General features: G+C 49.1%; 1 protein-coding gene across 1 annotated transcript in view; it reads left to right on the top strand.

The window, feature by feature from the left end:
• The window catches only part of GALNT14 (polypeptide N-acetylgalactosaminyltransferase 14), a gene marked incomplete at both ends in the record, with an annotated part of 97,395 nt that overhangs the window by 60,727 nt on the left and 14,447 nt on the right, over positions 1-22,221 (top strand). Inside the window, 7 exons of the mRNA XM_084262166.1 lie at positions 6,141-6,208; positions 8,576-8,641; positions 10,262-10,383; positions 14,856-14,943; positions 15,612-15,696; positions 17,043-17,146; positions 21,499-21,625. Of these exons, the coding sequence (XP_084118292.1) occupies positions 6,141-6,208; positions 8,576-8,641; positions 10,262-10,383; positions 14,856-14,943; positions 15,612-15,696; positions 17,043-17,146; positions 21,499-21,625 (660 nt within the window). The remainder of the gene's footprint in view (positions 1-6,140; positions 6,209-8,575; positions 8,642-10,261; positions 10,384-14,855; positions 14,944-15,611; positions 15,697-17,042; positions 17,147-21,498; positions 21,626-22,221) is intronic.

Raw genomic sequence — 22,221 nt, 5'->3', positions numbered from 1 at the left:
GGCCCCTGCAGCACCCCACACGCAAGGCACGCTGCAAGTGTTTGTGACAGTTCGTTTAGGAACAGTTTTGCGTCCTCAGAGCAAAGCCACTGGACTGTGCTGAATAATTAATTCATTTAAAAGTTTCATCATCTTTTCTCTGACTGTTTGCCAGGTGGAAGAAAGGAGGGGCGGGGGGAAACCAGCACTAAATTTATCAAATGGCCAAATCTCTGCAGATGATGTAGTCAGCATTTATAAATGTGTGTGTAACTGCTTGTTAATGTGTGCAAGTGTCCAGGCAGTAGGGGATGGGTGACGTAAGAAAGTGAAAGAGCAGAAGGGTGAAGAGCCCAGAAAGGAGGTGATGGTGAGTAATGAAATGGTTCTTGTGGTGAGACTTTTTTATGGTGTAGACAGTGAAGAAACAGTGGGCTGTTTCAGCCACTCACTTTTCAAATGACCTTAGGCAAGTTTCTTATCCCACCACATTTTGGTTTCATATATTTCAAGCTCCAACGTTCAGCACGTGAAAGTGGACAAGAGCTTCCAACAGCATAGGGATGGGACCATGTGAGTGAAGCCAAGGAGGGAAGGCAGGAGTGAGGGAGAGATTAAGTAATACAGAGGTATTTAAGAAAAAAGCCCACCATTTCTTCTTTCCTCTCCTTCCATGCTGTACTAGCCTGCATTTAACTCATTGCCTAGCTCCATCTGCTCAGCTGCTTCAGAAGGAGAGCTTAAGGATGTCCTCAAGGCCACAGCAGTCACTGGAGGAGAAGGAACTGCATGTCTGGGAAAGGAGTTGTGCTTCTTGTCACCTGGGGCCAGGCTGGGTGCTGGGTCTCTCAACAGTGGGTAGTAGTGCCTCTCCATACTGTAACCCCTGTGGCTAGGGGTATCTCCTCCATGGCTTCTTTATGAGAATATCTTCCACTTTTCTTTGCTGACCCTCTCTGCAGGCGTTGGCATGCTCACATGCCAAGATGCAGCTGCTGCTGGGGGACCAGCTGTGCATCCAGGACACAATGCAGTGTGACATCTCATGCCGAGGGCTGCAGGGAGCAAGGCTTGGTGCGTGCTTCATCCCTGGAAGCATCCCTGGGAGTGGCAGGGAGAGAAATGCTGCCTGCCTGGGAGGGAGGGCTGGAGGAGGCAGATGTGCAGGCAGCCTGGGGTGATGCTCTGCTCCCAGAACATCAGTGACCACCACGGTGTGACTTTCTCCAGTGAGTTGGAGATGTCTTGTCCAGTCAGTGCTGGCATAGGCTGGGCAGGAGAGGAGCACAGGGGGGTGAGGCAGTCTGGTTTACTCTGCTGAGTAGTCTTTATTTATTTATTCTTCAAACTTGCATCTGGGGAGCTCAGAACAGAAATAAGGAAACTTAAATTATTTACCTCTCACTGACAAACCAAACCATGTCCATTGGCAAAAGTCCCAATGCGAGTGCTGTGAATACCACATCAAATATTTAGATCATTAATTAGAGGGAGAATATCAGACCTTTCATTTTCTTGTGCTTGTGAGAAAGAAAAGTGATGTCCTGGACAGCCAGTGTCTCACACCTTCCCCCTTGCAGCTACTTTGTCTGCATCCATACACCACCCGAGGCAGGGAAATGACAAAGCCGCGTGCCTCTTTCCTTAGGCAGTGGTGGCACCATATAGAGTCTGTACCTTAACTGAAACGAGCCTGATTAAAGGAGCAAAACCAAGCCAGGTGTTGTGCAGAAACTGCATAATTAGCACTTTGTGCTGACTATTTTTTTTCTGCATTTTGCTTAAACCATGGACTTTTTTTTTCCCTCCTTAATTTGCTAATCATCTCTTGCGGTGACGAAGTACACAGCCCTCCATGTGCTTTTACCTTTTCATGTTAACATAAGAGAACTCTTGAATTTCAAAGAGCTTGGTGGGTATTTGAAAGAATAAAATGTGAAAGCCTCAGTGTAATCAAAGCTCATTATGGTTATTCTTGGTGTGATATCTCTCTTCCTACATAATTAGCCATTTTGGGTTGTTGAAGCAGTTCATTTTGGTGGGCATTTTCTCGCTGTGCTCTTGGTCCCATTTTGATAATTGTGACCCTTGCCCCTTTTGACACTTTTATTATGCTCCCCAAAGTGGGTTTTTTAGTTGTTGTTTGGTGGTTTGTTTTTTTTTCCCCTAACAAGTCCAACTATGTTGCCATGGGGAGAATTACTGGGTTCATGAGTTCCCAAAAATCAATGTCCATAGTTACCTCTCTAAAGCAACTGTTATTCTGCATGATGACCAAAAACATACTGACCTTTAGTCAGAAGGTCTGAATTCCTCCCAGCAAATATTTTCTGTGTCTTATACATCAGGGAGACCTTTGTGTTGGTATTTATTTGCAGATGACATTGTGAAATTCAGTGTTTACCTTGAGGGGAGGGCTGGGGTGCAGAAGAGGATCCCAACAAATTATTGAGGAGGATGAAAATTTAAGGTGAAATTCTCTGTGGTTGCATCTACATAACACCTGCTAAATCCAAATAAAGAAAACTTCAGCATTAACTTTTCAAGATAATTCAGCAACAAATCTGGTCTTCTGGAATTGAAAACACAGAACTAGAGGCATGAGTTTTCATTTTGATGGTAATGGGACTAGATGAACTTTTGAGGTCCCTTCAAGCTCCTAACATTCTGTGTAAGGGGTTTTGGGGCGATTTAAGGGAGAAAGTGTTGTGGTATGTGGCTCAGCAGAACTTAAAAGCTGTTTTGATTTGTCAAAATGTGCCCATTTGCTGCAGTGAATCTTCTTGTGTTTGATTTCAGGGAAAAATTCTGTAAATAACAGGGGACCTCAAAGCACAATAGTATTAACTATCTTCTGATTTTACCCTTATAAAAGGAAAAAGAGCCGTGCACACATATAAAGAAGGAATAGAAAGTATTTAAAAAAATCAAAGCTGGCTCTGGATTTTTAAAAATGCTTTTGTAGTCTATCTGGGAAAAAAAAAAATCCCAGTAACTTTGTAAACTGTAACTGGTGCCTCCGTTTCCCATCTTCCCGGAGAAATGCCTCAGGAGGGTGTTTGTAATCTTCTCTGTCTCTGGTGGCACGGGTATGTTATCATGTGATTAATAAAGCTCTGGTAGAAGGCACACTGGAGACGTGAATTTGGCTTTGCTGAAAAGCCATGGCGCTTGCCACTGGCTGCACTGGGAAGCAAGCTGCTGCTGTGGTGTTGCAGCCTTTGGTGGGGATCACTTAGTGCCTGCATCAAGTGGTCCTTAGCTTGGTGGCGGTTTTGGGGCTTGCAGGTGTCAGTTCGCAGACTTGGCAGGGCCCTAATGACCTCACAGCCTGCTGAAATCAGTGGATGTCTGGTTCTTTGGAGCTAAGGTGCACTTAGATTTTGGACCACCCTCACTAAGGGCTTTTTATCACATGGGATTTGGGAAAGTGGGTGAGTCCCACAGGGAGGTGATAGGAGTGGGCTGTGATGGTACAGGGTGAGGCTGCGTCATCTATGGTGACATCTGTCATTAACCCCATGGAAGGGTGATGGTTTGTGGAGCTGGGGCAAGCCTTGGAATAGTCCCTCCCTCATCAGTCTGCACGGTGACTTCTCCACCCTTGCTCTGATCAACCCCCTACATCCCATGGATGGCCATCACAGGCATTCAGGGGACACCATCCCCAATTTTCAGGGTGGTGGCACGTGGTCAGCAGCAAATGGCTTGACCCAGGAACAGTGTGAGCCTGCAGCTGAGCAGAGCTTGGGTTGCACATCTCCCCAGCCTAGTGCTCTGAAAGCTGTCTGTGCTGGGTTCTCTTCTAGAAGAGGTCCCTGGGGAGGATTCCTCCAAGGCACCGAGTACTGCTTAGAGCCCAGGTCTGAGTCTATAGCCCAGTGCAGCAGTTCCGGGTGAGTTATTCTTGCTGGTACCAACAAAATCAGAATCAGCCCCTGTGTGACCACCCTCCTGTAGGGTTAAGCCCGGCGTTGTGCTTCTGGCAGCTGAATCTACAGGGGAGACCAGGCAGAGGCAGGCTTTGATTATTCAAGTTGCCCGCTGCCTCCCCCCCCTTCCCGCTCCCTGCAGGTTATTTATTTATTTTGCTGGCTTTTTTACAAGTCTGCTGCTTTCCCGCAGGTTTCACCACGTTAGGTTTCCAGGCAATCAGTGCTTGTTAAATATTCCACCGAGCATGATATTGCTCTCTCTGTACTGATGCTGGGCTGCGGTAATTTGCTGAACTCAGCTCTGGCATAGGGGGATTTTTTTTTTATTTTTTTATTTTTAAATAACAAACCTATTAATAATAATAATTAAAAAACGTTTGACAGGTGGGAGCAGCACATCTAAATTGCTCCCTGTGCCCCAGCGGGAGGAGGGGGGGGGGAGGTGTTCAGCTGCTTTCTCTCATACCTAACGCAAGCTGTGGGTGCTGGCAAGGCGGCGTTGTCTAACCCCACGCAGCGCAACCCTTCGCGATGCTGGCTGTTAGGGCTCCTGCCATGGATGCTGATAAAGGATTTCTCCTCTTCCCTGCCCCATGCTCAACAAGCAAAGCATCAGATGTGTAGGGAGGGAAATCGTAGCTTTTGCCAAGGCCCTCAAACTGGAGGAAGCTGGGTTTGTGTTTCCGGGGAAAGTAATTCTTGGAAGTGATTTTTGAGGAACTCCACAAAGGAGGTACTGGCCTTATCCACTCTGATCTGAGAGAAAAACCCTTCTCCTGGATTTCTGCTGGGGAAAAAAGCCCAAATGACCAAAACCAAACACATGGAGGGAAGATCCATTTCAGGTATCTGCCTTGGGATGTCCTCCTTACAATAAATTCCAGCGCAACTCCTTCCCTCTAGAAGGTTGTAGTTCTAGCACCTGATGGGGTGGGGGTACACCAGCACAGGCAGCGGGCTCCTGGCAATAGGCATAGGTACTCCAAACCCTCCTGGGTGCTTGTTGTTTCTTTCCAAGAAGATTTCATCAGAGAAATGCAGCCCTTTGGCTGAATGTCCTCAAATAGCCAGGGCTAATGCCATGAGACCCCTCTGGGTTCCTACCAGTTGGGTTGGTAGCTCCCAAGCATCTCTGTCCCCTGGGGATCCTGCCCTTCAGAGCCTGCTTGACTGGAGTCTGGTCCAGGAATGTGGTTTTCTGGATTTTCCAGATTTTTGATGGAGCTTTGGGAGCCTGAGAGGCCAGGGAAACCTGTCAGTCAGGATCTGGAGGTACCAGGGGCTTGTTAGCCAACAGCAGAATGTTTGCCGCCTTAGGCAAGTGGGAAGCTTGAACCTAACCCTAAGCAGAAGGCAGACTCAGGTGTGAAATTTGTTGGGGGGATGTGAAAAGGGAACCATGCTCAGGATGAAAGCAAAGAAGTTTAAATGCTGGTAAAGTCCATACAACCCAACCTGGCTTTATCAAGGCCCATGTCAAGTGCTTGAAGATTTTTAAGATGCTCTGGAGTTTCCTCCTCCTCATTACTATTGTTGCTGTTGTTGTTATTATACCTTGTTGGCATAATTAAGAGAAGATTGCAGCTTTCAGTCCCATTTCACAGTGTCTGTCCACCTGGAGGGAGCCGTGAACCGCATCCTCTAGCCTCTCTCTTTCATTAAATAGGTGGGCTCCAAGCCTGCTCTTATCTCCTCGGCAGTCTCTGAGATGCAATCAGCTCACAGATAAAAACAGGACTGCGCTCAGCTGTGAGCTCTGTAAAGACGGGTTTGAGCTGGGTAATTTTCTCTGTGTTGGCCCTGCTGTCGGTGGACAGGGTGTCATTAGCTCTGGTGGAGGTGGTGAGGTGACCACAGCTTTGCTGTAAGCCCCGTTAGGAAACTTGTGGCTATGCACGTGCTGCTGAAAAGGCAGCTTCTCCTGGATTTACGTGGCACTCTGCTTCTGCTCACCAAGGTGGTATGGGTGAATCTCAGCTACTTCCCAGGAATGCCGGGCACTTGGCTCTTCGATCAGGCTACAGGGACCTGATAGCTGGGCACTGTTGGTTACCAAGGGCATGGTTGGGGGGGGGGATGGTTTCTGGATCTTAGTGTATACTTTCCTGAAATCCCAACTGGTCTTCTGTGCTTTGGCGGTGGATGGATCCTTGGCTTTCCCGCCCTGTTTGCTGAGTTGTTGAGTTGGTCAAGCACTGTCATGGATTTTCTCTCTTCATTCTTTAGCGTGCTGAACCGCACCCCAGTGCACCTCGTCCATGAAATCATACTAGTGGATGACTTCAGTGATGATCGTAAGTGACCCTTTCTATGTTAAAAACAAGGGACCAAACCCAAAGAGTCTGTGAGAGGCTGGGATTTACACAGAGAAGGGGGAAGGGTTTGTTGAAATGTGATGCTCCATAGGTGTAGGGAGCAAACCCCGCTGTGCTGGGTTTGCATTGCCGCATGGAGAATTCAAATCTTAAATGGCCAAACCTCTCCTCATGAAAATAACACAAGAAAAGCACATGGCAAATCATTTTACACCCAGCAGACATGAATTCAATCCTTACCTAGTTGTATCCTGCCGAAGCCGCTATGTCTTTAATCTGACTTTAGCTGCAGCCAGGAGCACTTCTGGATTGACCCCCCGATGTATGCATATGTTCTGCATATGTTTATGATGTTCTGCATACATTTATGTAGGTGGCCAACAACTCTCAACTGATTTGGGTTTTTTTTCCACCCTCTTTTTCATCCATGTAAAGAGAATTTCCTGTATAGGCGTCCCATTTCTGAGATGCACCATAAATAGTGCTGTATGCAACAGGCAGCCCACATCCTCCTGCCGTTTAATAGTGTGACTCAAGTGAAATCAATAGGTCTGATCTCAAGCAGACGTCAGTAGCTGAAGCCCCAGGGGCTCCCAGCTGAAGACCTTACCCAGTGAGATGGGTTAGTGGAAGATCCAGTTACTGAGAGTAAGCGTGCAAAAAACTGTCTCAGGCATACAAAAGATGATAAAATACACCTGGGCTGAGTGGTCTGTGGCACTGAGGTTTCGAGGAGCTGCAGAACGTAGCCATTTACTAGGAAATGTGAAAACAAAGCTAGAGAGGTTTATAAAAAGAAAGGGATCTACACTTTGCTTTTGGATGCTATAAATAGGCAATGCCTCAGAGAGCATTAGGGAAAGATTTCACGCGAGACCCAGTTCTCAGCATTGACGGCTCCCTGGGGAATTGCTGAAGCCAGGGGAAGGGTTTGCAGTGATTTCAGTGAGCTTTGGGGGTGACTGGGGGACAAGCTAGGCAATTCTGGAGACCTGGCGCACAGCAGAACAGGCTTTTTGAAGGAGGAGGAAGTAAATGCTGGTTATTTGGATTTACACAGCATTTACCTTCCAGAAAGGAGAGAGGTCTGTAGAGATGCAGCTCCCTGTCACAGTGTGGCCAGAGCAGGGGAGAAGGAGGAGGGCTGGGTTTCAACTCATCCCAGGGCCAGCCGGGGGGGTGAAAATTTCCCATGTAACTTGGAGCAGCCCCTCGGCTACTCGAAATCAGCGCTTCTCAGCTGTCTTACATCTCCTTTCCTGTGATAGTCTGAGCCTGCTGGCATCTAGTCTGCATGCATTTACATAAAATACATGTATTTGCATAATATGCCATACACACACGGTCAGTTTTTTTTTCCTTTGCAACCCACCCCAAGCAACCGGTGCTTTTATCTGCTCCCCAGTTGTGCCTCATTTCTCACCTCTGTCCACCTGCTAACCTTTTATTCCCTGGGATGGAGCTGTTCTGCACACAGGTTCTTGCTCTTCCCAGCAAATTCTGCTGTAGGTCTGTAGTCAGCCCCTGCCACTGATGCTCCCCTGGTATGCACAGAGCAATGCAGCTCCATACTGGAGCTGTTAGGGATACTGGTACGGTGATGTCCCTTGTCGCTAAAGAAGGGGATGAAAGTGCTTGGAGCTCTGTATGGTATGTGCAGGGTGGGTAGCAGGGATGGGGCATGCACATATGTGGTTCTAGTGCTGAGGTACGCCTGCCTGCAGACCCAGCTCTTGCTGGGAGAAATTCAGGTGAGGAGGGACACCAGGGCTACAGGCAGCACCAGGGCAAGAGCAATGGCAGCAACTGTGTACAGAGTCACAGGCTGTAGGGCCCCTCCATCCCATGGAGCTGCTGCTGCCCAGGGCACAAGGAGCCCCCAGCTGCTCCACAGGGGTCTCTTTGACCATCCCTTTCTCCTCACTCCAGGCTCACAGGCCACCTCGGGAAGCTCCTGCCTTGCCAGGCAGACATACATCAAACCGCTTATGTGTTGCTCTGCAGCTACTCAAAATAGTCTTCTGCATTAATGTGCAACAACTCAAGACTCTGACCCCAACCACGGCTCTTCTGTGCTGACTTTATGATGAAATTCAGCTGTTCTTGGTGTAAATCTCCTGGGTTTATGCTGGCTTCATGAAAGCTGCTGCTCTGCCAGTCCTGATTTGCTTAGTGTGAGCTGAGGGCTAAAACCATTGTGCCCCAGCAGTGCTGTCGGGCCAGCAAGCCACTAACCAGTCCACAACGGGGTCCTCTCCCTGCTCCAAATTTCTCCTGGGACGATTTCTGCTGCCAGAACCACCATGAGGGCTGAGGGTGACATGTCTTCCCTTTGTGTTTCCCAAGCTGACGACTGCCGCTTGTTGGGCAAGCTCCCCAAGGTGAAGTGCTTACGGAACGGACGGCGAGAAGGTAAGAGCATCCTGCTCATGACTCAGGTGGGGAAACCCAAATTTTGGGAGGGGTGAGAGGGGTGGATCTGGGGAGGTGAACCTCAGTGGAGTGAGTGACGAGTGAAGTCAGCAGCTCCTGGGGTTTAGGGGGGCCCTGATGAAAGAAGATGTGATGAAGGGCTGGGAGTTGAAATAGATCCCCCTCCTTTGCTGAAAAAGATGGAACTATTAAGATATCCAGTGAGGCTCAGCTGTAGCTTATTAGCCAGAAAATTAGAACAGGCAAAATAAAGCCCCAGGTCTTATTTTTAAAGATGTTTGCTCTAATGAAAGAGAGGAGATCTGCTCCTGCTGCTTCTTTGGGATTTTTTTTTCTTTCTAATTAATTAATTAATTATATTTGAGAGATTTAGAAGGGCTATATGTAAGATGATGACTGTGTGCCCTACTGGGACACTGCTGGCAACCTTTTAGGTCGTTTCTCAGCTCCCCATAGTCTGAATGGGTCTTTTCAAGTCCCTGCTCTACAGCATTAGGAAAACAAAAAACAAAGAAGTTTTTTCATACTGAAAAATGAAGACGTGAGTCCAGGTGTGTATCAGGTTGGGGAGACTGAGGCGTGGAGAGGGTTTGTCTGTGGATTCCTTCTGCAGAAGGTTTCAGCAGTGCAGGTCTGCTGTCAGACTGGCATCGCGCTGCTGTGGGTGTCAGAGACAGATCTGCATTGGCAGGAGGGTATGGGAGGTCTCTGTAGGTCTACACCTCCTTCTGGCTTACCTCACTTAATACATCACTGAAGTTGTGTTCCTCAGGACCTGTCAGGATTTGGGGAGGCCTGGGGTCAACACAACCAGCTGGTCCTACCTACAAGTTAGAGGGACGTCCTGCATTGCAGTAGGCAGCCTTGGCAAACTCTGGATTGCTTCAGGCTTCATTCTGCTGTCCCTTTCCCTCCGGCTCAGAGGCTGTTCCTTGGGCCTTTTCCTCTGAGGAGTTCTGATATGAAATTGGTGACCTCCCATGTGGACTTGATGTGTGGCTGCTCCCTGAAACCATCTATCTCTGTCTGCCCCTCTCTCTCCTCATATTACTGCTGTTTCTCTTTCTTTAAGAAGGTTTGCTCCCTTTGAGCAACCTGCACGTCCTCCTGCTTGCCAACAGACCATCTCCTTTCCTAGGCTGGGGTTCACTTGAGCATCAGCTGCAGGCAGGAGGGGTGTCAGGAAGTCAGATGACTCCTGTATAAATAGGCAATTTCCCACAGAACCTCCCTCCCCCCCCCCCCCCCCCCAACTCCCCTGTCCTGTTCCCCCACAGACTTAAATCGCTTTTAGATTTATTACCTGTTTTGCCCCAGAAGGTGACAGCAGAAATAATCACGCAGGTTAAGGACTGGCATAAATGCCATTAAATCATTAACCTAGGTGGAGCCATTTATCTGCTTTGGTGACCTTGGGAAATGATCGGCATGCCTCGCAGCACTGGGAAGGAGACAATGAACCCAACCCATTTGTTTCATACAAATGGGGACACATCTTTTATCTCAGGGGATGAGCAAGTACCAGAGACTGTGCTGGAGCATCCTGGGGATGTTGCCCAGTGGTCTAGGTGGCAGCTGACATGGTGTCTCCCTGAACAGGTCTGATCCGGTCTCGAATCCGAGGGGCAGATGTGGCACAAGCAGGAGTCCTGACCTTCCTTGACAGTCACTGTGAGGTGAATAAGGACTGGCTGCTCCCACTACTGCAGAGGATCAAAGAGGTGAGTGCTCCTGAGAGACCAAAGCCACCCTCAGTGAGGGACACTCATTGACATCCACTCAATGGGCATCACCAGCCCAACCATAACCATCTGCATGCGGCCATCCAAGTAAGAAAGCTATGAGCTTTACGGGTGCAAAGTGGCCTTTTCTGGTCTCCCTCCACTCAGCAGGCAGGCAGGGTTACCTCTGTGGCTGGGAGAGCTTGTGGGTGGGTAGGATGAGGTCCCTCCTGGGGCAGCAGGGCTCTAACTGACAAGCACAGGTTGAGTGGCGAAAGGGGAATAGGTGGGCAGTGCTCCAGCAGAGTTTTTAATTAGGCTCATGTAAAATACTCAGTGCTGATGATTTAAGAGAGTGACGGCTCCTTGAATAGGGGCCGAATTTAATTTCATGCAAATTAAGCGCTAATAAATTGATTTAATAGGATTTAAATTCTGCTGATTTCAGAGCAAACAATGACATTCGTCTTTCTCCAGTGATGAGTCTCTCACCAGACGGGTGCACGGAGGCTCCCAGTGCCTTGTCCCTCAAGCCAGAGGGAGCTCTGTGCCAGTGACACGCTGGCACAGCAGGGACAATGCCTTCAGCTCCATCATGCAGATGGTCCTTTCCCTTCACTGTCCCTTGTTCCCCCAGCCTTGCTGCACCCCGATTCCTAGTATTTATTACTCTAGCATTTTTAAAACTACTGAATTATGTTGAAATAAGGGCAGCTGAGGAGCAAGGAGAAGCCAAGGCAATGGGTTATGGAGAAACCTTCTGAGCTGGTGTTCCCAGCTGAGGGGACAGTTCCCCTTGGCAAGGCATCCTGCTCTGCATGCCTCCATAGGTCACAGCTTTGCTGGCTGGGCCATGTGTCCACTGTGTGCAGCAGCAACAGTACGGGTACAGGAGGCATGGCACAGGGTCAGGTCCCTCCACAGTGGGCAAGGTGAATTGGTGCTGCTGGGAATCATAGTGCAGCCAGCACCAGAGAGGTCCCAAGCCTGGTTTGCAGTCACAGTGCTGCTGGTAAATGGTAATCTAATGAAAGTGAAAGTGGCCTTTTCGTGTTACCGATTCCAGCTGTGGTGGCATTACAGGAACATGTGCTCTGATGCTCTGCTTGAACCTTGTAGCTGGCCTGCCCCAGCATGGGGTTCACCACTAAACCTACTTCATTGGTTGATCCTCTGAGCTGTTTTAAGGCAGGCATTCCTCATTCTCTGACGAAGCCCTGCTGTATTTTGGTGATGAACATTCAGAGCAGTCATTCCTTTCCTTGGCAGAACTTACGATGTGGTTTGGCAGAAGAACAGCAGCAGGAAGGGGGCAGGCAGAGCTGCTTTCCCACGCAGCTCCAGGACTGTGCCCCATGCCCATGGGGCAGGTGACTATGGATGTCACCATGCAGTATTGCAATAGGAGTTTCACAACATTGTGGTCTGAATATAGCATCAAATGCATGTGTCACCTCTGTTAACTTCTTTTTTGTTTGCTCTTCTGGGTTAAATCCTTCCCTGGCTTCAAGTAAGGCAGCCTTTAATGCTGCACTATTGTTGGTGCTGCTTTTACCCTGCCTGGAGTGTGGCAGCCCAGGCAAAAGGCAGCAAGGGAGAATTGCTATGGAGAGTGTTGCAAGACAGGGGAACCAAGTGAGGTCTTGCCTTCTTGTTTTTTAACTGCTCACAAAAGCTGCGGAGAAAGGGCAGAGGGTCTTTGGTTTCCTTCTCCCCAGGCCCACCATATCTATCCTTTACATCAGGGTTAGAATAGTGATCAATGAAGTGTATGAAATGTTACTGCTGCCACCTTCAGGATGTGCTAAAGAGATGGCTTCCCTGTCCCACTGCTGCTGTCAGGATTAGCCGCCTAGAAAGCTTTTCCTTTTCACGTTACTCCTAGGAGCAGCCTGCTTTGAGCTAATGTGATTGAAGTTTCACGCGAAGGAGCAGTGAGTGACTCTCATCGCCACCAGCCATCCCGTTGCGTGTTGCTTCTCTTATTTTCTCGAGCAGAGCAGCTATTCCTGCAGCTTTCCATGGTGGGATACACCAGAGCTGCTTTGTGCCACCAGGCACCCATGTGGACACCTGTGAAGGTGCCCCCTGAGTGGCACGTTGAGCTTTCCCAGCAGCTGATGGCACCCCTCCCCAGGCCCATGCTTGCTTTTGGGTGCGGGCAGCATGTGCCCAGCACGTGGGTTTGGAAACAAGCAGGGCTAGAAAGTTTAAGAGTAAGTGAAGGGGTGTTGAGGGAAGAGGGGAGGTCTGGGGAGGTCTCATGGAGCAGCAGTGACAGCAGTTGTTTTACACCAGTGTGTTTGTGAGCGTGGGCCTTTGCTTTTACTTAGAGAACAAATACCTCTGAAGCCATTAACGGTGCATTTCAACTGAATAACTTCTCCAAAAATGTAATTGCCCAGCCCAAGGCATTTTTACAGTATCACTCAATGAATTCACCCCAAAACTGCGTTTGCAAATGGCACTGGGATGCACCAATGGATTGTGAACCCCCAGTTCCAGCTCAAGCATCCTCCCCCCCTCCAGTTTGATGCTCTTGCCTTGCCTGGTGCTTCTGTGGGCCCGGGAGAGTAACCATGGCTCTTTTTGTTGACCATTGCAAGGTCATGATGTAGAAGTTAGGAGACAAGCTGCAGTCAAGGTCTTTTAACCTTGCTGAAGCATAGCCAATGCCTTCAGGACCATTTTCAGAGTTTTCCTGTTGGTTTAGTTCCGTAATTTGGTTGGTTTGAGAAGCGTATTGGAGAAATGCATTCTCAGGTTTTTGAGAATTTAATGTAAAAGAGGATCAAAGATTTGGGTACTATTAATATTAATGTCCCCTGGCATGGGAGGGTATAAAAAAAAGAAAGAAAGGTGAAGCTGCCTATAATAAGATCCGGTGCTCACCCCAAAATAAATCATAGCAGCAGTGCTGTGCTCTTGAGCATGCCGTGCTTCTCTGCTGAGGGTCAGAGAGACCTTCATGAAAGCTGAGTAAATATAAACATCCCAGTGACGTGGCAGGGAAAGCAAGGCAGGGAACAGGTTGTGCTGCTGAAAGCTGTCAGCACTCTGCAGTAATGCGCCCAGCCAGGAGGTGAGGGGGATCTTCTTGCAAGAAGTGCAGTGGGTATAGGTGTGGAACTGAAACAGGGAACAAGTGTGGACTAGTTAGGAGTGCTCACCAGTAAGATGATGATTAGATATGATCCTTTCCCCATAGTGTTCAACACACAAAGCAGATGCTTCACTTAAACCTTTCCCCTGCCCTCAGGCAACTAAAGGATGCTTGGATATATTGAGCTGTGGCAGCTTAGGGAGCACCGTGCAGCAGCTATGATGCCTCTGAAAGGCTCCTTGCGCTTGGACATGATGACTTGAGTTTCTCCATGCAGTATGTAGGTACAGCAGACCTTGCCCTTTCAGTGGGATGCTTAAATCTCAGCAAAAGTCAAGTTAAGACACCAGACTTGACGTTGTTATGGAAATACCGAGTATGTTTTGTGCTCATTTGAAAACCTGAGCTCTAGTCCAGCTCCCAGCTCATGGCCTTTGGTTGCTTCTTCCCACAGCTGCATTTGAATACTTCTTTGTTAGGACCAATTTCTAAAACAAATTCTTTTCCCAGTGAGAGAGCAAGCCTGCGTGTGCTCAGATGCTTTCCTTTGCATGGCTGTGAAGAATGATTTCATCTGCGAGGGTAAAAGCTCGGAGTTTGAGCTATAATTGGAGTTTGGGATTTTTGAAAAGAAAAAGGGAGATAAGAGACCAATCAAAGCTGTCAGAGTGTCTTTCTCCTGTAGATGTTTTTGTTCATAACTGTTTGTATAATCTCTTTGCCCATAACAAGATGTTAATTAAATCACCACCAGCTATTTAAAATAATTTGTGTCTCTCTCTTTTTTTTTTTTAACCCTTTCGTACCTTTGGCATAACTCTAACTGTACCCCCTGATTTGTACATTTAAAAAATGATGGTATTTAAGCTGCTCGACTACCTATGTTTTCCCTCTGTCATTTCAACTGCCTGTTTGTCGCCTGCCATCTCAGCTCCAGTAGCAAGTATTTAAGGGAGGTAAATGGGGAATACATCGGTGAATTTACAGAAGGTACAGCTTTGCACCCAGATGAGTGTGCACACAGCCTGGGTGAGGGGACACAGGGGGATGACAGAGGACTGTGAGTGAAGCCAAAGCTGGTGAGAGATGGTAGCCCAGCAGCATGCAGTCCTTTTTCCCAGGAGAGATGGGGCCTGCCTTCCCAGGCTCCCAGCAGTTCCTCTGCCACTTGGTGCTGCTGCCATTAATCCCTAGATTGAACTGATGTCATGGCTGAGAAGGAGAAGGCACCGATGGGCTTTTGTCCCTGACAAACCCGAGTGACACCCAGATTTCAAGCCACCTGGTGTCTCCAGGAGTCTAGAGCTTCCCTTCACCAGTCTGAGCAGTGTCATCTGAAGCAATGGGTCATTTCACTTCTGCTTTCCAGGATCCCACACGAGTGGTCAGCCCTGTTATTGACATCATCAACTTGGACACCTTTGCCTATGTGGCGGCTTCCTCAGACCTCCGAGGAGGTAAGTCCAAGTCAGCTGCATGCCCCGTGGGTGTCCATCCTGTGGTGGGAACACGCGCTGGCCTGAGGAGCTGGTGGCTCCGCACCGCCCCGCCAGCTCCCGCTATCCTGCGCCAAGCGTGTCAGCGCTGCTCAGTGCTCCCCGCTGGCTGCTCTCAAGCTGTTTTAGAGACAGGTGAGTGTGGCATGAGGAATGGTGTTTGCTACAGTGGATAAGGCAGCCAGGCAGGAAAGAAGGGTCATGTCAAAGCCACCCTTAGCTGCACTGAAAGCCGAGCTGCCGAGAAGAGCAGATGGGAGATGTCTAGGCAACAAATAGAGGATGCGACTGTAGTGCTTATTAGTATGCCTGTGCTATTTGTAGCACGCAGTATCCATCAGAGCGTGTATCTCTGTGCACAAGGGGACAAAGTGAGGTTTCAGCAGCAGCTTTAATTCTGACTTTTCTTGTCTTTGGAGTGCTTTACTCTGCAATTGTAATGCAATATGTTGTTTCTTGTTCAGATGCAGTAGTAAAATATATTAGTCATTGAACAGCTCTCCCAAGAGCTGCATCTCTATGGCTTAAGTAATTTGAAACTGGGGAAGCATGGCTTCTGCAGCCTGCGTTGCTTCCTAATCCATACCCATATCTAATTTCCCCGTGGTACTTCTCTGTTTTGGCTTTAGGTTTTGACTGGAGTCTGCATTTCAAATGGGAGCAGCTTTCCCCAGAGCAGAAAGCCAAACGACTTGATCCCACCGAACCCATTAAGTAAGTCAGGAGGGGAAAGGAGGCTCCTGAGGAGCGTGGGGTGGAACAGGCGTCTCATTTGATCTTGTGTGTGTCACTGCATCACAGCAGTATGATATTCCTTCAGGACAGCTCTGAACTTATAACACCTATAGCAAGTTCCTGGGTAGCTTGGCTTTTGCAGCACAGCTTCACCTCTCAACATTGAAGCCTGAAGGTGCTACAGAGGTAGAAGGAGTGTATTTATGGTTGTGTTTTGGTCGTGCTAAGGGGACTGAATATGGTTAGGGGAAAACCCCAGTGCTCCAGGCGCCTGCATCTCTCAGCTCAGCTGTCGCTGGAAAATAAGGCGGTGTCCTCAGTGTGGTGTCTAGTCAAGCCTTTCCAAACCAGAGCTACTCTTCCAGACCTTGCTGAAAGCTCCTCAGAAATTGCAAGAGATAGCAAAACAGAACGGGAAAGATGCCATCTGTCCTTACGCTGTGGGATGGAGGGAGTCCCTCCTTCTGCTGAAAATCTCTCCTGGAAGCATGCCAAGTGCTGGTGTCTGCATCTCCAGCCCTGAAGTACTAGGGTGGGCAGCATGGAGGAGACCAAGTGCTGAGGGGAACTCAGAGTCTCAGAAGCCTCACTAAGGAGCAAAGCACTACCTCTCCTTAGGATGATGATGTTTAACAGGAGCTCTTGCTGGCTTCCTGAAGGCTCACATTCCCAGTTGTCCTGCCATGTAGGGTGCTGCCGAGACTCACCTGGGTGCAGCAGTCACCCCAGCTCCTCCTGAGCCTATGCTAAGACATCCACGCTCTCTGCAATTGAGTGGAGACAGGCGGGTCTCCTCGAGCTGTCTTCTGGGTCTGCCTTCCCCTCCTCCATGGACATTCTCTCTGCAGTTTTCTTAGCTAATCCAAAGAACGAAAAATAACCCTGTTTTGAAATAGAGATCACACAGCTAGTGATGGCTTTTAAAAAGCCCTTCTGAATTGGCTCTGCCTTCCCCTCCCCAGTAGAATGGTGCTTTTAATAGGCTGGCTCCAGGCAAAAAGCCCGTCTGAGTGAATAACCCCCTGAGCACTAAGTGCATTTTTGATGCTGAAGCCTACAATCAGGGCTGTGAACTTTGGGCTTGTAGGAGTTGTGCTGACGGGTGCATTAGCCAGTCATTAAGTGCCAGGCAATTTATGATTGACAGCAAAATACCAAGGCAGTTGAAAGACAGGCTTAGATGCTTTTTGAGGTGTGTTTGGTGAGAAGGAGATGCATAGGTAATGTCCTGATGATAGGAGTCAAAGGGTTGGCTGCTTCTGTGCATCCAGGCGCTGCAGTGGTGTTACAGAATGTCCCCCCCTCTTCCCTTACCCATTCTGTAGGACTCCCATCATTGCCGGGGGGCTGTTTGTGATCGACAAAGCCTGGTTCAACCACCTGGGGAAGTACGATAGTGCCATGGACATCTGGGGTGGGGAGAACTTTGGTGAGTCACTCTTCTTCCTCCTGTGCCTTATGTGCTGGCTTCTCTTCCTGAGTCATGCCAGATGGATGCAAGGTCGGTTTGGACTTTGCTTTGAATGCTCTGCATGGTTTCCCTCACTTATGGTCTGAGGTAAGGCATCCAACAGCCATGAATGATGGGAAGTGAGCAACTGTCAGTACTTGGGACTCCTGCCTTCCACGCTGCTTTGATTTTTCTATAGGTAAATACTCTCAACCACAGAGTTTTCAGCTTTGGTGTTACCAACAGATGAGAGAATGCCACTCATCCCCTCCTATTCCTTCCTGATCTTATTTCCTCTTTAATAAGGCAAAGACGTTGCCTTATTCCATTGTCTGATGACAGCATTTTAAAGCTCCAAACTGCAGCATCAGTGCCTCCCTAAGTTTGCAGAGTGCCTGACACAGTAGCTCCGTCGACATACTGCGAGCAGGTGGCAAAGTAACATGGCTGCTTATCAGTTCCTGTATCACTAGGTGGCTGAGCACTGCCAGGTTCTCCTTGACATGACTATTTTTTTCCCTGTGTGGAATAAAAGGCTAAGAGCTGTCCTAAATTCAGTCACCTCTTCCCATTATCATGGGGGCAAGATGGGCATGAAGAAATCTCCTTCACGCAAACTTGAGAGGGCACATGAAAAAGATAACAGCCCATCCCTTGTGTCCCGTGTCAAGAGGAGCGGGATCAGGCTGGGCTCTTCTCTCTTTGAAGCCATAGCGATGCTGCAGATCAGAGCAATGAGCTGTATCCGTGAAAGAAGGGGGAGAGGCACTCCATGTCAGGGAGAGATCAGAACCTGGCTTTAATAGCTCACACCTCTGGGGAGTATGACTGGCAAGGAAAGATCTTGTGTCTTAACATATACAGCAATGCTGTCACTCATCCGGGGGAGCAGATGCTGCTGCCTTGCAGTAACCCATCCGCTGCCTGGCACTGTTTTTCCCTTTTCTCGCTAGCATATTTTATTTATTTATATATTTTTGTGCAGTCGGATCTCTCGCCCTCGTGCTTTCTCTCAGTGGGTGGGTGTCTCACCACTGGTCTGACCCAAAGCATCTGTTCCTCCGAGTGGGGTGGCTCTGAGGAAGCCTAGGAGGGAGCAGCAGCAGCCCTCCCGCCTCCAAAAAAAGCATTCCAGAAGGAAACCAGACAGGAGGAGAGGGACTGCTGCCCTGCACCTGACCCACTGTCTGTCTGCTTGTAACTCATCTCTGACAGCAGCCAGCACAAGATGCTCCTGGGAGATGAGCAGTGATGGGCTGGCCTCCCCTCCAGGGAAGCCCAGTCCTGACAGCTTGTCCCATGCCCTGCAACAGCAGGCACTGTGCTCCTTACACGTTGCTGTGGCCTATCCTATGGAGCGCAGTGCTGGTGCTGTGCTGCGGCGCTGGTCCTGGCCAGACGTGCACTGGCTGCGCTGCTGGGTGTAACACTGCCTCAGGGTGTTGGCCTGATGGATTCAAGATGCAACAAAGAAGTGCAAGTCTGTGTAACAGCAGGGCAGATCCCATCTTGCCCATTGCCCTGAGAGCAGAAGTGTGTCTGGCTCAATGCTGTGTATCCTGCAGACGCAGCACTGGAGGACACCATGACCCACCTCTCCTTTGCATGCAGACAAGGGCAGCTGGTTGGTTCTGGGCAGGCTGTGAAGGGCAGGAGCTGAACAGTCTGGGTGTTTTCAGTGAACTCTGATTTTTCTGGTCACTTAGTCCTGAGGGGATACCGGACTCTAGTCCTGGGGACCATTGCTGCTGCCCTGAATGTTACCAACTGGGCAGCTAGAGGGGCCTGCACTCCAGGCAAAAAAAACCCCCAAATCGTATATGCTTGGGTTAGGAGGAGGACATTATAGGTCTTTTACTTGTTAAATTTACTTAATCCCCCAAAGATAGATTGATGAGTAATGGCAGAAGGACTTATAGGCCACCAGGAAGCACTGAAGGTATTTTGCCAAGCCCAGTGTGCACCAACATGTACTACTGTTCGCATCTCTCCTGGGGTCTGTGCTGTGAGGACACCTATGGTGCAGACACCCCTTGTGGGTCAGGTGAAATCCACTGCTGGTTCCGGTTCCCCTGGATCTCCTGAGCTGGCCCTGTGGCATGCCTTCACTGGTGGGACCCCTCAGTTTACCTCCTCTTGAGGTATTTAGCTCTTAGCTGCCCATCTGGAGACCTTGTTTGTTAGCTGCCATGGGTGCTCCATGGGTTGTTCATACCTGTTGAAACCTGTGCTTTAATTGTTTCTCCTGGGACTGGAGCAGGGTCTGCAGGGTACAACATGTCTGCAGTAGAGATCTTGGGCTTCTTACCATCTCCTACCTCCTCAGCACTGTGTGCTCAATCCTGTTCACGGTGTACAGAGATGAACTCAGCTCACCTCTTCATTAGACTTTAAATTAAGTGCAGGCGAGGACTGAACGGTGCAAGTCTTTCCCTTGCAGCGCTTCAGGGAGTTGCTCTTTTCCCATCCTGAGCAGAAGGACCAGAGGAGGGGAAGGCACAGCACAGCAGCCACACTGCAGTTTGCAGCTGCTCAGCTGATTGCCCCCCTTTGTCAGATACCCCTCAGATTTATGCAGTAGTGCCAGCAGTGTGGCCGGCGCCGCGACACACAGGAAAATGAGAGCAAAAGCCACGTGTGAGGGGAACCGAGTGCAAGCAGCTTAGAGTGGCCGTGTCCTGCCATAATCTCATTTCCCTGCAGCTGTGATTAAGGTTGCTCCCAATATAGCACCAGGACACAGTACAAGGGCGCGTTTTATTGGCCTGGGGAAAGTGCTGAGGCTCCAGCTGTTCTTGCCTCTAACCACAACAGTGAAGGCAAAGAGAGGGGATTTCTGGAAGGAAAATCCTTCCCCCTGCTGTGCTTTCCCAGCCTAGTCTTTGCTGGCCCCTGCTTGAATTTTGGACCTGGGTGTCAAGGTGGGAGGGCTCTGGCTGTGCCAGTCTCCCATATCTATCTGCGCAGGAGCCAGGAGGGTGTGCTGGGAGCAGGGACAGGAGCGCTGTGACGCCTGCTCCCATCTCTACAGCGACCCACACCTTGTGGCTGAGCCATATATGCTGAGAGTAGGTGGCTTCAGAGGTCCACGCTCCCAGTCTCTTTTGCTCCTTGAAGCAGAGTTGTTTTTGGAGGGCTGGGAGTGAAGGAGAAGGATTCCTGTCCACACTGCCCAAGTGGCCTTCTTGCCACAGGTGGGATGTTGTCTTGCCAACATCCAACCTGGGGTAAGTCATCCTAGTGCTGGTGTATGTAAGGGGACTTGCCAGGAGCATGAGCTGGCAAAGATGATGGGGTAGCCTTGTGTCTGACTTCTGCAGTTAAGGGCGGGAGGGGAGTGAAAAAGAATTTGTAGTTTTGGAGTAAGTACATGCTACGTGCAGGTCTGTACTATCAACGGATAAAACAGGATGCAAAGAAGCGCAGAAGCCATTTCTATTTAATTTCATTTATTTTCCAAGCTGGTTTTGTCTGAGCATGACTTTCTGACAGTATAGCTGCAGCTTCAAAACTTCACAGGCATTAGGAGCAGATGGACCCATTAGATCAGCCATTCTGCTCACCCGTCCTACCTTGCCAGCTAGGATTTCATCCAGCTCCCTGCCAAAAGCCCTGTAACTTCTGGTGTTAGTTGTTCCACGGGCTCGTTTTCCTCCAGAAGGGCCCCGTGGACCAACCAGAGGGCAGCTTGGGACAACTGGGAGACACTTCCTGTACTCACAGCATATCCAGATTTTTTGGGGTTAATTCCTCTCATCACTGACCTTTATGTGAAAATGTGTGTCTTGTTCAACCACTACATTGCTACTCATGGTCTGGGGTACATGCCGAACAGGATAAGCTCCTGTCCATTTTGGAATGCGTGCTGGATGCACAGCTCTGTAAACTTTGCAGAATCAATGGTGGATTCATAAAGATAATGATGGTTGTATTCATTAATAAACAGAATTCATGGCCTCTCCTGGTGAACCTGACAGCCCTTTCAAGGGGGATGACTCTGAAATAGATAATGCAGAAGTAATGAGGGGAGCACAAAACTAGCAAGAGGATTCTGTGATGTATGTGGGGCTGCATGAAGAGGAACCTACTTGCTGTCTTGCTCTTGCCATTGTGATAGTACCTGCTGTGCTATAGGCAGGTTTCAAGTACACCGACTTTAAACAGATGCCAGAAACTTTAAAATGTGTTTTGAAGGAGTTGTGCCTAGAAAAGTCCCTCTGATAATTGATTTACTCCAGTTTAACATGGCATAGGATGAAGTGAGAGGTAGCATCAGCATCCAGCCTGCTCTAGGACAAAAAGAAAAAATGCTGAAGCTGCTTTTCTTGTAGAAATCTCTTTCCGTGTGTGGATGTGTGGAGGGAGCCTGGAAATCATCCCCTGCAGCCGTGTTGGACACGTCTTCCGGAAGAAACATCCATACGTCTTTCCAGAGGGAAATGCCAATACGTATATTAAGTAGGTGTTTTGTGCTTGCTCTGCCTTTTGTGGAATGGAATAAGGTACTGCTTTGTGGGGAGAGGGGAGCAGAGAAGACGGGGAGGAAAGTTTGTTTGGAAAACTTTGAAATATCCCTGGGCAGGAATCTCCTGAGCCGAAGAAAATGCAAATCGGTATGACTCTCCCTTAGGATTTCTACAGTGTTGAGAATATGACAGAAATAGGACACTTACACGGTACCTTTCATTGGCTCAGAAATGGAGGGACGGCCCCAGCATCTCCCTGAACACTAGCTACTGTAACAGCAAATGGTGTAAGCAAATGGTTTATACCCTAAGGTTGTCAGAACACATTTATAATGACCTGAAATGAGGCTGCCAGCGATGTCCTGTCAGTACCTGGGGCTGAGCGTGGCTCAGCTGAACCAGAAAATCTGGTTCCCGATGTGTCTCCAAGAGGGCAGCCAAGCAGCGTGCTGGAGTGGGTCGCTTTGCCCCAGGGCTGGTTCTGTCTCTTGAGCAGAGTGCTTTGCTGGCGGGGACACTGAAGGGCCTGTGGTGATATTCCAGCTGAAGGGGACCTGTCCTCACGCTCGGGATCCAAAACAGCCGGCT

The sequence above is a fragment of the Gallinula chloropus genome (assembly GCF_964237585.1).
Source record: "Gallinula chloropus genome assembly, chromosome: 3".
NCBI classification, from domain to species: Eukaryota; Metazoa; Chordata; class Aves; order Gruiformes; family Rallidae; genus Gallinula; species Gallinula chloropus.
Note: the sequence above shows the minus strand (reverse complement) of the source record. Positions and strands in the feature narration are given on the sequence as shown.